Source organism: Galleria mellonella, unplaced genomic scaffold (genome assembly GCF_026898425.1).
Source record: "Galleria mellonella isolate WM207_F2 unplaced genomic scaffold, CSIRO_AGI_GalMel_v1 utg33, whole genome shotgun sequence".
Classification (NCBI taxonomy): domain Eukaryota; kingdom Metazoa; phylum Arthropoda; class Insecta; order Lepidoptera; family Pyralidae; genus Galleria; species Galleria mellonella.
The window spans coordinates 1,389,718-1,405,623 of NW_026442079.1; the positions used below are offsets into that span (position 1 = coordinate 1,389,718).

Below are 15,906 nucleotides of genomic sequence, written 5' to 3' on the forward strand. Positions count from 1 at the left end.
TAAATATATTGTTTAGAGAATGTTCACACAAAAAAATAATAAAATCTACACGAAATACTCAGTACCATATTCTACTTTATATAGTTTACAGTTCGTTTTGCAAATCGATGGTTAGCTACCTTAACTCTCTTAACTAACAATTTTTTTAAGTATGATAAAACCAAAAAGTACATTAATTGATATAAATATCAATTTACAATATATTAAAGCAAAATTTATTTTTCTATGTAATATAGAAAAGGAGATACGTAAGTTTGGAAAAATATCTACAACTATGTATTTTATAATTGTCAGTCAGGAAGTATGTGGTGGTTAACCATCCAGATGTAACATTTAAGAATATAATTACATTAATTTACAGATGTTTTGTAATTAACGCTATTTTAGCCATCTAAGAAATATTTATAAAATTACTTTAAAAACAATGTTTCGATCGTTTTTAAAATATTTCTATAATTGCATGATGTTTGTGTGAACACACTCAATAATCGAGGCAAGCTTGAGGTAGGTGTTTACAAAAAAAAAAGTAAAGTAGCATAAAAATATCATTTTTGATTTTTATTATTTTTTAATAGCTTTTTTCGCGGCTTTTTACATTTCTTTACGTATATTTACAAAGTTTTAAGTACTTTTAAGAACATTATAAGCCGTGTAGTTAATTTGGTACAATCTAGGCGGGATTTATAGAAGTCTGTCATTCTTATTTTATCCATTGAGTGGGAGAAATAAATATAATTTTTTTCAAAAAAAGCTACAATTACAGTGTATTTTTTTAGATATAAAATTGGAAATTTTCCTTTTGTCATCGTGTTACGTATATATTTTATATTTACAATACCATTTAGTGTTATGGTATTACCACGGGTTATACAATTTTTACCACGAAATTGTGTTGTTTAAAGCAATTTATTGAAATATAATACCAAAATATACGGACATTAAGTTTCGTAGTCAGACAGTTTAGTTAGAAAAATACTTACAGTTTTTTTAACAATTTTTATTGAATGAAGTTAAAAAAAAATATTTAAAAAGTATTCCAAACCAATATTAGTAACAATTTAATAATAGTTTCTAGTTGTTTAGAATGTTTTTATTTTTTTACTTTATAGGACTTTTAAAATAAAATAATTTCACATAATTGTCTGTCCATAAAAAATACTAAACTCAATAATTTTTTTTTTTTGTAAATATTGTATTTACAAAATACCTAGAACAAACTTGCATTGTCTCATCGCAAAATGAATGTGGCCTGTAATCGTTAAATTAATAAAATAACTATTTACACATTTAAAGGATTTTCATTACTAACTAATTGTATTTAAATTTAAAATACGGTGTAGGTATGTATGTATTAAATAAATAAGTATATTGCATTTAATTAAGCAATAATAACTAGTCTTTACTTGAGTACATTTTTTGTAGTGCTGTGAGAAAGTATAGCATAATTTTATTATACTTAGCTACTATTTATTATTACAAAATTGAATACAATAACATTCTCATAACTGATTTTCTTTCAGAAATAAATAATGAAAGAAACTTATAAGAAATAACAATTAATGTCTACGCAACTGATAGACATTTTACCGTGAAAAAATTACTTTTATTTAAGCCATTATTTGCCATATATACATACAATTCAGGGGTTTTATTATTGTTTATGACTACATATTACTTCAAGTATTGCCTCTTTTTGGACCTAAAAAACATGGGAAGACTAGGCAAATATAAAAAGAAATTTTATCTACGGACAAAATGTACCATATCTGCGCAGACTATTAATATTGTTTGGGCTACAATGAATGTTTTAATAATCAGATATCTCTTAATCCAGAAACTATCTAGTAATTGTTTATACATATACCCTAGATCAGTACATACTAATAAAGAGATAATAATGTTTTGTCTTCATTATTAATAGTAAAAAAATAACAATTACACCTACACCAGAAATTAACTGTTTCCGTTATCACAGTATTTGAGAATCAATTTGATATATCTCATTCACCCTTTTAATAGGTGAAACTGATACGTTTACATTGTGTAAGAATAGTCTTTAACTATTAATAATCACATGCGTTGGTGACAACCAACTGTTAAATTATTGATTTATAGAAATAAAACATAATTATTACCTATCGTAGACAAAGATGTAGTGACCACTTAGCGTGTCTATTGGTGATCATTAATTCAATGCTTTATTTACAGCGTTTTTAATATAACCGCCAAGCAAGCTAGGAAATCTATGCCTCTTTGCAACCTTTCATTAACCGACTTCAAATCAAACTTTTTTTTTCTATTTTTTGTACCTATTTTAGGCGATATTCTTTTTAATTCTGAACTTATTTAATATCTTGTTTTGTTAATAAAAATGTTTACTCTCAGATCTCATACTAGTTTTGTTAAAAATGAAGTCGTATTTATTTGAAAAAAAGAAATCTTTATATATATACATATACATAACATAACGATATTTAATACTATAATTTCAGCGTATATTTAATTATTGAGAGTACAATCAAGGCTTGATTTTAATGATATTGATATATTTTTAATTATTATAATTAATAATTACACTGCTGTTATGTTTATGCAATTAATTGTATGGCTCGACTCTATAGCCGACAACGAGTTTAATGATCGTATTTTTATAACATTATACCCACTATGCTTAAATACTACGAAAGAGGAACATTTGATTTGCTATAGAAAAGTTTTAATTGAATTATTGCAATTTATTTACATGTAATATAAGGATTAATTTACTTGTGTGGTAATGCTATTATAATAATAAACAATGAAATTACAATTGTTTTTACATCAAACAAAGAAAGCGAAATAAAAGCGTTCCAAGAGTCAACCATCATTTTGAATAATATTTTATTTTCAATTAATTAAAATTAATAAAATACTTCTTAGCTGTATTTGATGAAACTCTTATCACAGTGTTACATATTATTTGTTTTAATATAACTGAACTCTTGAGTTCCAAAATAATCTTTAAAACATAAACAAAGAATTATTCTTTAATCTACCTATGCAACAATATTTTATTTTTTTAAATAAGATTTTTAGACAAATATTAAAACAGGAATTATAACTTCAATATTGAAAAAGAAGAAAAATTATGTTCATTATATATTTTAATTATTTATTTAAATAAGTTAATATATATATATATATATATATATATATATATATATATATATATATATATATATATAATTTAATATTAACAAAAATAATATGAATACTAAAAAATAATACCTACCATTCAGGTATCGTTCCAATAATTCTTCAGTTCTTAGGCATAGTGTTTATAACGATAACAAATAAGTTATCATGTTTACGTATAATATATATTGCTGTGTGTTTATTCTATGTAAATATCCTCAATAGGATATGCCGTTTCTATAAATTTCTGATAGAACCTCTGGAACGCTCTCCTGTAACAAATTATTCACAATTCAGAAATTATGATTAAAAACGTGTAAATATTTTATTTAATATGAAATCAGAATTTGAATAAAATAAAACCGATAAAGTGAGAGTCGGACCTGTACAACGAGGGTCTCTTACAAAATAATAATTTTTTTTTAAATAACTGCATATTTACGGGTTTCTGTTTTTTTTTTTTCCTTTATTTGTGCTACATGACATTGCTTCTTGTCAAATTTTACGATTTTAGATCAACGGGAATTACCCTACATGTTTCTATTCCTTTTGCGAATGTCAAAATATGCGATATAAATGGAACATAAATGGCCGTATGTTTTTGTTGCTTCGTATATGACATTAATTTCAACTTGATACTTCCACGCGTTCCTAAAAAAGGGTCTTCACAGACGGACGGAAGGACGGACGGATGGATGGACAGACGGACAACGAAGTGATTCTATAAGGGTTCCGTTTTTTCTTTTGGAGGTACGGAACCCTAAAAAGGAAAAAAAGCATAACTAAAAGAAAAAAAGTCCTTACTAATATTACAAATGTGAAAGTGTGTTTGTAACACTTTATTGTACAGTAAAATAAGTTATCCTTATCTTTAAGAAATAAATAAATATGAGTAAGAAATAAATATGTTTACGACTGTAATTTGTGACAAAAAGTAAAAAAAGTCAAAAATACTACTTTTTACTGTCGCGGTAAAAGTAATATTGATTTAAATGGTTAATATATTTATTATCGGGAAAACAAATATTCTGATTGGTTTTGGACTAATTCCATGTTATAACTTCTATAGTCTATATCAGTGATTCTCAACCTTTTTTTTTTGTTGCGGTACATATTTAACGATTTCAAAATTTGGCTGCACACAAAGAAAAAGATAAAAATTATTTATTTACTACAACACACTGCATAAATAGTTTATGACAAAAATTTTAAATATTTGCAAAATTTGGCGGCACACTTTTAAAATTTGGCGGCACACAAAAGTGCCGCGTCACAGTGGTTGAGAATCACTGGTCTATATCAGTATTTATCAGTACGTATATAGTAGGATCTTTCCATCAGTATCAATAATAGTAAAATAATAAAACAATGATATTGTGATACATTTATGATTGTCATTTACCTACTAAATAAATGAGTACAATGAAGGATGAATTTCTTATCTTACCCAACAGCCTCTGCTACGGGTCTTGTCGACTCTTGTCCCCTGAAGACGTGGCATGCGAACCTTTGTAACGTGGGATGTTTAGTAATAAAACCCAGGTATCTGTGATCACGGGGATGGAATGCACAGAAGGAGACATTCTTCAACGAGTAGAAGTAATCGATGCATGGACCGTTTCGTGTTCTCTGTACAGAACAGACAAATTTATGACTACAAAATAATTGAGTTGGAATCGTATAGGTACTTTAATGCAAATATATATTTTTAAGTCTTTAGCTTATATTACTTTATTATAAACATAATCATAATTTGAGTATGTAACATTTTTTAATTTTAGACAAACAAGCTGAGGGCCCATCTGAGAGGCAGTAGTAACCATTGGCTGCCACTTATAATGTTTTATTTAATAGCAAAATTGTATTTTCTTTTAATGAAAATTGACGACAGGTGAGAATAAAGTCAGGCAAGTTGGCTCATCGTGAAAAATTCAGTAAATTTATCTATGATGGTTTCCAAGGAGAACCGCGTGGACATCGTCCTAATAGAATATATTGTTAACGCTTAGAGCTAACTTCCTCGTTACTAATAATCTCTTTCCTTCTAGTATATCGTGTCACGGTAGCTTGTCAATCTATCCAAGGACAGATCCTTGGATAGTATCATTAATTCCTAATTATTTTGCCACGATTTACCAACTAACTTGAATTCAGTCCATCTGTTATCTCTCACTGTTACTCCGTTAGCACATACCAATAGTATAGGCGGAGTTATCAATCCATTATCATCCAGAAAAGAAAAAGGAATTATAGTCGTACCAAATATATATACCCAAAATATTTTTACAACAATCAGAACAATATAACTCTCTACTGGTTCAATTGAAATATTAATAGAAATATATAAATAATAATTACATCTGGCTTCGATCGGTCCACCATACGTAAACCCTGATCTGATACTTCTAGGATGCAAGGCTGAACTCCTGGTTCACCATTCGACTCGCTCACAATTTTCTTCACAGCCTGGCATACCACGCCCGTTCCTTTATGAGCTAACGTTTCTACTGAGCCCATATATCTATACATAGAATTATTTTTTTATCTATTAAAATAATATTATTCTATGAGTATATAAATACATTAATTAATGAAATTTTATTGTTTATATGAATTTAAAACAATATTCTTATTCCAAAAACAAATGGAACATTCAATAAAGCCTTTTAAAAGCGAAATCGGTCAGGCTAAAGATAATAATTAATAGTTTAATGGAAAAGTAACATTGTTTTGTGTGTAATTAAGTAATCTAATTTTAAAATGTTATCAGTTTTCGAACTTAAAAGAAATAAGTAAATAATCTCGAAGAATAGAAGCATTTAAACTCTTTAGCCCTTTCTAGTTCCATATAATTTGATTTGCAGATATTATAGAATTATGTTAATATAGTTAATTTTAAATGTAATGAACGATAACATACCCTAATAAATATCGCTCCCTTTTAACTTTGGCATTTGCTGGATCAAAGTCATTGTAGTCCATATCTACTGCATAGGCTGAAGGGAAAATACCCTGCTGACCTGTTCTCAAATTGACACCTACAATAGATAGCTCAGTTAAATTATTACGATAAAACATAAAAACAACCCATAAACTTATACAATGTAAAAATCCACCTAGAATATTCAAAGTGAAGGTTTTACTTGACATAAAGGAAATTGGAAGGACGTAAGTTCGTTGATGCTGTAATCAGGGGGCCTACCATGAAATGAAATTCTGAAATTTCGGACTCAATTTCGTGTTTTCGTTTATACCTAAATCGGGCCAGTAAATGGAGCTTAACATTTCGTTCGTCATAAATCCTGCCATAAAAGTCCAAAGGAATAATATTTTCGTATTTTTAATGTTGTTAAATGGTAAGTATTATGTAATTTTAACATCAAATTTGTGTTTCGTTCGGTGTCGAAATTTCGGAAAACATTTCATGGTAGGCCCTCTGCTCTGGCTTTGCCTTTCGTGTTTAGGTACGTTGCCTATGGGTGTGTAGGGTACACGATCGTAATAGCTCCATATTGCACATAGAAGGTCGCATTAAATTCGTTTTGACTGAATATCGGAACTGTATCGCTTGGCGAAAGTATCGCTTAATCTCCACTGTGACTTTAAAAAGTCAATGAAAGCAAGTGCCCTATATATCTGAGTTTTATATATATAAAAAAAAATATACTACACACAATTCACTTTATATATTCTATGTAATTGAATATCTATACTAATAACAGAGAAAAGATTTTATTGTTTGTTAATTTGTTTGTTTGTAATGGATAAACTCAAAAACTACTCAACCGATTTTAAAAATTCTTTCACCTCTAGAAATCTATATTATCAGAAAGTAACGTTGGCTATATATTATTTTCGACAATTTAGTTTTAGAATTGGATTTAGTGATATCCGCCATTAACTATCCACTGTTGAACATAGTTCATCCCCTTGGGGGGCTTTTGCCAGTGGTAGCCATGCTTGGCAGGCGGTTTGTCAACCGCAGTCAGGCTTTGGTGATGTTTTAAGAGGAACACACCTACCCATCTTGGGACCATTTAATTCTATTAATAGATCACTAATGCAATTATCATTAGAATTTTGCTTTTAATACCTATATTAAGCAACACTGACCTTCACACCATAAGTCATCAGCCTCTTTTTGCACATAAATGGGGTCTCCTATTTCCACTTCAATCTCGTCATGATGTCTAGGATTAAACTTATGTAGGCCTCTATGAGTAGCTTCAAGCATTTCAAGTTGACTGTGGGGAACTGTCGTCATGTTACCAGCAAAGTTAATGCCACTGATGCTGCAACTTGATGATGGCGAAACTGGAAGTCGAATATTTGTAACAATTTACGAAAATATACTTTTCATATAATTGTGTATGCTTTTATTACATAGTGCAAGTAATAAAAGAAAAAAAAATATTATGACATAATAATTCATACTTCATTTGCTTACTATCAATAGAAATAAAAAAATCGTTTGTTAGTGTGAAAAGTTGGATAGATAAAAAAGCAAATGCCTGATATATTTAAATTTACTATTAACTATTATTATAGAACCAAAATAACTAGCACTCTTTTAAGTGACAATGTCCTAAATTCCAAGTTCATATTTTCTTGAACATGTTGGTTTTATACTATTTCTACAATCTATTTACACGGGTATAGATATTTTGAATTTATTTCATTGCTAAACGTAAAATCTCACAATTAAGTTTTCTTTGTGAAGACTATCTCCTACTGTTAAAATTATTTTTTCGCGCATTTTTGGCACAGATTCCAATAGACGAATTCTTTTATATTTCCGATTACACTTACACAAAGTGTATTTGTATACGAGTTACACTGAAGTAATGGATCATATAATTTTAACACGCGAAAAAATATTTTTAAGATAGTAATTTTATTTAATATTAAAGTCCTTTCTCCAAAGGAGAATATATGGTAGACCTATTATCACTGCGTTGTTCTAGAACAATCTTCTATTTTTGTTTTCTTTATCAGATATATTATAACTTGTAGCTATTTAATATAAATAATTAAAAACATGAAGTTGTAACGTGCAAGTTTTTCGTAGCTACTTTAATGGTTTGGTTGAAATTTTAACTTATATTTTTAAGCACCATTAAATTGTCTAATCTGTTACGCGAATATGTTATTAATTCTGTACCAATTTTAATAATTCTTTTTGTTGTCAGCACGGTTTCCTTTTGTGCTCGTATCATATTTTTGTGATAATCGAAGCTGCCATTGTTCTTTGTGAAATAAAAAAAAAAAAAACTTATTGCGAAGTAAAATGCACAAGTGCATTTGATTGATAATTAAGATCAATTATCAATTTTCAAATTCTAAATTTAAATATTTACTATCTCACCTGTCTACCAAATAGCACGTCATTCATCAGTATGTGTTTTTTTTATAGAGATAAATATATTTGTTCTATATACACCAGAAGTACTTACCGTTTTGCTGTAATGGTGTTGGAGATATACTTTTTGGACCCGTGTCAATTGGAGAGTGGGCTGTACTGTGACCACTGTCGACATCTCCGAGGCTCTGAAGCCGCTCCGAGTCCGGACTGGAGTCTTCGTCAAGTAGGTAACCGCATTTTAGGACTAGCAATGGTCGCCCTTGACATCCTGGCCTGATTAGAAGTCCAGCCAGTGCCCCTAATTCATCTGCCAGTGAGGCTGGTTGCCCGTTTGCTAATATCGTTGCTGGAATATGTATGAATATAACTTAAGGTTATGTACAGACATAAAGTATTTATTCAAAAGCTACAGACAGGTATAATTATTAATATAAAGTACTAATATAATTATAATAAGATAATGAACAGTAAAATTTAATACATAAAATAATAATATGTATAATATGAACTATAAGAATCACAGAAAACAAAAAATATTTTATTTCTGCGGCATCGGTTTACAGAGTCATTTCAAATAGATTATAATTATCAAGTATTCAGTGTGCAATTATTTTTTTTAAATTAACCCTAGTTCTTATGTTAAATCAAGTTATCAAAACTATAAATTTTCTCTTCTACCCGCTGTTACCAATGTATTTTATTCAATGTTTTACATAATTAATAGTAATATTAAACGTAGTAAAATATATTGATTTTGTTTTAAAATTTATTTTAAAACATTTGTAAGACGTTTTTTAATCGTTATAAATGTCAATTTATTAATTTATTTAGTTCGTCAATCGTCGTATTATTTTTCTTTTTTGTTTGAGATAACAAACAATATATTTATTGTTTTATCTTAATTGTAATATCTTAATTATTGTAAAACCAACACCACTATTCGATTACTGATTACTACAACTGCGTGACTCTTATGTTACTTTTATTATACGAATAATTTGTATTACGGTGTACTAATATAATAAATGCTTAGGGTTTGGGAAAAGAGACAAATTATAAGAACTATTGAAGTTAGGAAAAAAATGTTAGGACACTTGATATGACACGGCGAACTTATGAACGTTATAATAGAAGATACGATAGAAGGAAGGAGGGGAAGAGGGAGACCAAGGCACAGTTATACCAGGCCTATCAAGGAAAAGTTGGTGTCATGTCTTATCAAGAGGTGAAGAGACTCGCAGAAAATCGTAGTGAGTGGCAAAAGCTTCACCGACAAGAGCGCAGCTCTTAAATAGGATAGAAAGAATATCATAAAATTGTAACTAGACAATGTCTGTGATTAGAAGACATTAAATAAAATATGTGTTAAGTTTTAATACGAATAATAGAAATTAAAACAATGGTTTTTAGAATCTTTGCCTATCTGTTAGTCTGTCTGTTTGATTCGGCATTACTCAAAAACTAATGCACTAAATTAGATACGGTTTTCACAGTTATATTTCTGCAGTTCTAAATGATCTTTTTTATTTTATTTTTTTCTTACACATAAAACGTAGGCTAATTAAAGATACAAACTACTTTTTACCGCGAGGAAATACATTTTCATAGGAAAAATATCGATAATTATTTTTTCGAATGTAATGGTTTGTATAGATGTATTAAATGACTGATGACAATCATTTGTCATTATTATCATATCAGCCTTTACTTGCCCACTGCTGAACATAAGCCAACCCTTCCTTTCCCATGGATGTCGTAAAAGGTGACTAAGGGACAACGAGGAACGGTTAACAGCGTTCCTCTTAAAACATCTCTAAAGTCTAGTTGCGTTTGCCAATCCACCTGCCAAGCATGGCAACTACTAGCAAAACCTCCCAGGAGAGAGGCTTATGTACAGTAATAGACGGTTAAGGGCTATGATAATGTAATTAGTAGTGTATGCTGTTCACTTAAAGGAACCAGATGACACTGAAGTAGTTTAAAATGCGCTATCAGATAATTTATCTTAAAAATATAAATTATTAGCTTTTCTTCTTTCATTACTTTCGATTTCTCTTTTCCTTTCCTTTCTTTTGCGAACTATTCGCACTGCGCTGTGCATTCTTTGTCCGTGTATAATATATACATTAGTTTATATATCTAAATATTATAGATATAAAATTAACGGGATATATGTTTTATGTGTAAGGTGTATATATTTCCAAAACCGTGTGCGTGCACACGTAGTCGCGGGAAAAAGCTAGTTTAATATAAAAGTTAAAGTGCAATTAAAAAAGATTTTTTTTATAAGGTCAAAAAGTGGATATATTAAATTTTTTTTTTATTTGTGGTAAAGTAGTGAAAAAAACATCATCGCGGTTTATACACGGGTATGAACTGCATATATAGGTCGAGAAATAATTATTTTTTGCTAGTACTGTAATCTACACGTAAGTAAAATAGTTCGTGTACATTTTAGTTAAGTACGTGATTATTTAAAATATACTTGTTGAAATTTTATAAAACATAATGAGTTCATAAACCTTAGGTTGAACTGAAAGCATAAATAAAAAAAATTTTTTTAGGAAATCGCATATCTCAGTATTATTTGCAAATAGCCATAAAGATGCTTAAGTTTTCTGAAAGACTGTGATTTAATATGAATATTAAGTTACAATATTTGCATAATTATTTAAAAGACTTTTCTGACAACATATTTGATTATAATAAAGAACGAGGAGAAAAATTTCATCAAATTACTACTACCACAGCGTCAGAAGTCGTCACGTATCGTAGTTTTGCGCCCATAGAAATATTTTATTATATTACTTTTATCATAAGAGTTGTTCTATATATTTCTAACCGTCTTCAAAACGAGGAAAACAATTTGATTATTCTTGTTGTCAAATTTTCGATAAAAATATCGTTTCTTAATAATTTTGTGTTTTGAATTTAAAAAGTTGACTATTTTATAATTTTTGCAAGGAAAATTTGAATTTTTTTTTAATACTTAATTTCATCTAGCAATATCGCTTTATGAATTATTAGGGACTGTAGATTATAAAAATAAATAAATAATTTATTTGTTATTAAATTAACATCTAAGGTAAAAAAAGATTAATCAAATTAAATCACACTTGCCCAAATATGATTAAATTTGGCTAATTTGACCAAACTTGGCTAAACTATATTTAATTTGATTTTGATCAAACTGCACCAATATTAGCCTAACAATTCAAAACTTGAGCAAGCTTAATCGGAATAAGGTATAATATACCAAATTAGACCAAACGTAAGTAAAGTAAACTAAAGTGGACCAAACTTAACTGAATTATACCAAACTAGGTCAAACATGACCAAGATTTACAGAACTTTTACAGATTTTGGTTGTGCGTGGAAAAAAATATCTACAGAAACGCACAGTTTTTTTTTTATACTACTGAGGTGGCAAACCTCATACGATCCATCTGATGGTAAACGGTTACCGTAGCCTAATAACACCTGCAACACCAAGGGCATTACGCGTGCGTTGCTGACTTTGAAGAAACCTCTTTATCCCTTTTTTGAAGAACCCATAAGTGAATTGGGGTGGCGAGCTGTACGATGGCAAAAAGTAAGCGTAGGCATCATAGTAAATAATTCCTCTACAATCCATTGTACAAGCAAGTAGAGAAACGAACGAACACGTAGAGTGACGCAAAATCTCTTCTCAATCTTAAGGATTCGATACCACTCGTAAGCCTGGAATCACCGACAATTCTAATAGTTCGTCGTGGCACTGTGTCAAAGGGTTCAAGCTGGTATCTAGGTGCTCCCGCTTATAAGAGACAACAATTCTCCATATGTTGCCGAATTTGCGACTTATAGAGCATTAATCATTGATTCGGTGTGAAGTATTGCTTCGGTCTATTAAGCACACTGAGTTTATAGGATGTCAGCTTCACCTTATCTTAGGTAGCCAAGGAACTGTGCTAGAGATGTAGATACCAAGGATGCCAATGCTTTTAGACATTTCTAAAAGCATCAACATCTTGAGGGGCGTGCGCTTGTGAAATTGTGGAGTCATAGCAAATGGGACTTTCTTTAGCGGTGAACGCTCAAGCTTGTGTCTTAATAAAGTACTACTACTAATACTAATAATAATAATACTATAGTATTTATATATATAATAATAATACTATAGTACTAGACTAAGTTTTGTCATCTCTAATTAGAGATCCTAGCTAATGTTCTTTCGATTTCAGACACTAGCCGTTTACGATTGTCCTCTACGATAGAACGATCGATGATGGGACGTTGGTACGATCCGTATAATGGATATCCCCAGCGTTTTTGTCGGGCTGTATTAAATTTAGTCGATTCAATCAACTTTGGAAAAATATTGGGTTAAGTCTGATAACTAAAATCGAGGTTAGTATAGTTAAGTTTGATTCAACTTGGTCAACTTTGGTCAAATTGACCAAGTTTGATTTAGTTGGACTAAATTTGGACAGTTTAATCAAGTTTAGTAAAGTTTGGGACAAGAATAGCTTAGTTTGACTAAAATTGTTCAACTTAGGCCAAGTTTAGTCAAGTTTTATCACTTAAATCGAATTTAGTATAGTTTGCTAATGTTGGTCCAATCTTTTTATTGAAATAGGATAAAAATTAATTTGACAACAATTTAATAAAACTTGTCCATATTTGTTATTAAAAGTTGTTCAAAATTTATACTAAAAAAATACTGATATACGTCATCTTTTTTGTCTAAACCGAAAAATATCAAATCGTTTTTACAATTCCCAATTAATCAGAAATGATGATCAAAATAAAATGTAAATTAACTATTCATACAATGCATAATAAAAATAAAAAAATTTGATGGCCAAAAATGCCCAAAATAGTAAAATAATAAAAGACATCAGTCAGTGATGGGACGTGAAAACTTAGATTAAGTTAGAATTGAAAATATCTTAGCTTTACAAACTTGTTAAGATTGTTTTTTATGTTATTAAAAAATATGTTTTTAGGAAGTATTTTTTTCTTAGAAATTATTTTTATCAACGTTTTAATATAGTAATAAAATGTTCATTTATTGTGCTGTTTTACATGAAAATTAATTAGTATATAAGTATTTAAAATACATTCGACTTTTAATTTTATTTATTTTCCATATATATAGATTATCTTTATATTAAAAAAATGGAGTTAATTTGAGAAATTTATTATTATATTGTTATTAATTTAGTTAAGATTACTTAAATTTAAGAAATACCAAGCCACAGAAACATTTTTTCCCTGAGATATAAATTAAGAAGTAAACTGATCAAATCATAGAAGTTATATAGTGGAATAAAATACAAGAAACTACTATAATGTATTTGTTTTTATAAGTATCAGTAGAAATATAATATATCAGTATTTAATTCTACTAAAAAAACAAAACATAAATTACAGGAAAATATTAAAATAACGCAATAGCTAAGTAACAAATTTATAAAATATGAAAGAATTTTCTGTTAATGTGTATTAATAAAACGCAGATTCAAATTAATATAACAATAGACTAGACACTAATTTAAGATAGCGAAAAATAATGCAACATTTTAGAGATTAACATACACAGATTATAAAATTCTTTCATTTTATATCACATCGTAAATTATCACAAAGGCCAGTTTTAAGAAAACATTCGCAATAGTGTTAGATATAACAATAGATAAAAGAAACTGGAATCTCGCTGAGCATACACATTTTTATAAATAAATAATAACGTAAAAACCGATTTCATATTTACATATTTTAAGTTAACTTAAACTGTACTCACATTTCTTATTTTTTGGTATCTCAGGGAGTTTTCTTCTCCTTCGTTCTCCATTTGTAAATGTTTGGTGTCTCGGGCTGCGTTGTTGTTCTGTTAAATCAGGCTGAGGCAGTGGTGATACGACCTCCTCTTGTACAGGAGCTGCAACATCGCTGTCTGCAATGCAGCCTCTATCTTCTTCTGGAGTACCTTCGCTCTTTGATGATGGAGATTCATCATCCAAACCCACATTTGGCACTAACCTGTGTAGTAGCATAATAATAAGATTACATTTATCAGACTAAAAGTCAATAACAGCTGCATTCATTAAATTTTCCTCGTGTTCACGTGACGTCAGTTACCGGTCATATAACAGTTCATTGGTGCGACATAATAACAAAAAAATTTAAGATAAACGTGACTTACGAATAGAACGGCGTTGGGGCCTTTATATGCTGAGGTAATCTGTCGAATACACGACGAAATTCTTCAAACTCGCTGTCGGCCATGTCGCTTTTACACCTGATTGTTGGATAAAGGGAGCGCCGCATGCGCGAGTGGTGTCCCTACAACTGTATTGACCGCCGTCCTGAGCTCCTGATGAATTGGTATCATACAGCGCATGTTCGGACAGGGTGCGCGCTCAATGAAGCATCTAATGCGCATGCGTACGTTTGCCACCCCACAATGGCAAGTTGATGCATCACCGGGAAGCCCATTAAAATGATGGTTGTTTTGCAACTTGTAGCTGAACTTTTAAAAACAAATACTTTCTATGACTTTAATAAAAGAAACAATTTGCTTCCACTTAGATAATAGATATAATTTAATACATGTGTATGAAATATGTGTATAATGACTAATTATTAACATTTTTTTTATGAAACGTCTATTTAAATTCATTTAAATGCTTACTTTAAATTAAAATTCATATAATATTACACATGGCTGCTGCGTGTTCTCTTTTTTTTACAACTTGACTGGACACTCTGCCGCGTGTCTAGATTGATTTGTTAACAAATTTACTTCCTAATAAAATTACAGGTTTTAGACATTATTTCTATTTAGTTATTAGGTAGATACTTAATAAGCCTTTTTATATCATAAAGATGACGAAAAATATACAGCCTGTTTGATGGTAAACGATCAGTGTAGCCTATGAACGCTTGTTATACCAGGAATGTTACCGGGTTTGGTAACCTTCCCTAAAGAAATTTCAATACACAATGTCTATATATTTCAATAAATATCCTACAATTTAATAATACGTACTGGGAACATTAAATAACATAAATATATGAACTATCATAACAATTAAAGTTCCACGGTTGATATAAATGTTGATAGGTTATTGATTACACGACAATTTATAACAAAATTATTGAATAGACACTAACTAAAATAACAGACTTGATTTTACATGAGACCTCACAACATTTTGAAGTGGAAGAACTGCGTTGCGAGACTTGGCAATTTTTTTACGTTTTATGTTTTTGATGGGACATCATTATCATGAATCAGTTTTCACTTAATTATATTAGATGTGTGTTTTATTTCTAATAAATAAATGTGTCTTTAAACACATACAAATATAATTAACCATAAAAAT

The 15,906-nt window shown here is 29.4% G+C and overlaps 1 protein-coding gene across 1 annotated transcript; it reads right to left on the reverse strand.

The window, feature by feature from the left end:
- Positions 1-3,258: 3,258 nt before the first annotated feature.
- LOC113521350 (JNK-interacting protein 1) lies at positions 3,259-14,889 on the reverse strand. The gene is made up of 8 exons (XM_026906876.3): positions 14,724-14,889; positions 14,322-14,560; positions 8,628-8,882; positions 7,288-7,488; positions 6,095-6,212; positions 5,533-5,695; positions 4,622-4,803; positions 3,259-3,446 (listed from the first exon to the last, which is right to left on the reverse strand). Exons 1-8 carry the CDS (start codon positions 14,846-14,848, stop codon positions 3,374-3,376), a joined length of 1,356 nt encoding a protein of 451 aa, XP_026762677.2. The 5' UTR covers positions 14,849-14,889; the 3' UTR covers positions 3,259-3,373.
- Positions 14,890-15,906: the final 1,017 nt, after the last annotated feature.

What these genes read in the sequence shown, in the direction of transcription:
- LOC113521350 (XM_026906876.3), bottom strand. Translation starts at nt 14,848, where the DNA reads ATGCGGCGCTCCCTTTATCCAACAATCAGGTGTAAAAGCGACATGGCC. An exon ending in GCCCCAACGCCGTTCTATTC is followed by an intron (nt 14,561 to 14,723) that starts GTAAGTCACGTT and finishes GCTACTACACAG; the next exon opens with GTTAGTGCCAAATGTGGGTT. An exon ending in TGGACCGATCGAAGCCAGAT is followed by an intron (nt 4,804 to 5,532) that starts GTAATTATTATT and finishes TGTTCTGTACAG; the next exon opens with AGAACACGAAACGGTCCATG.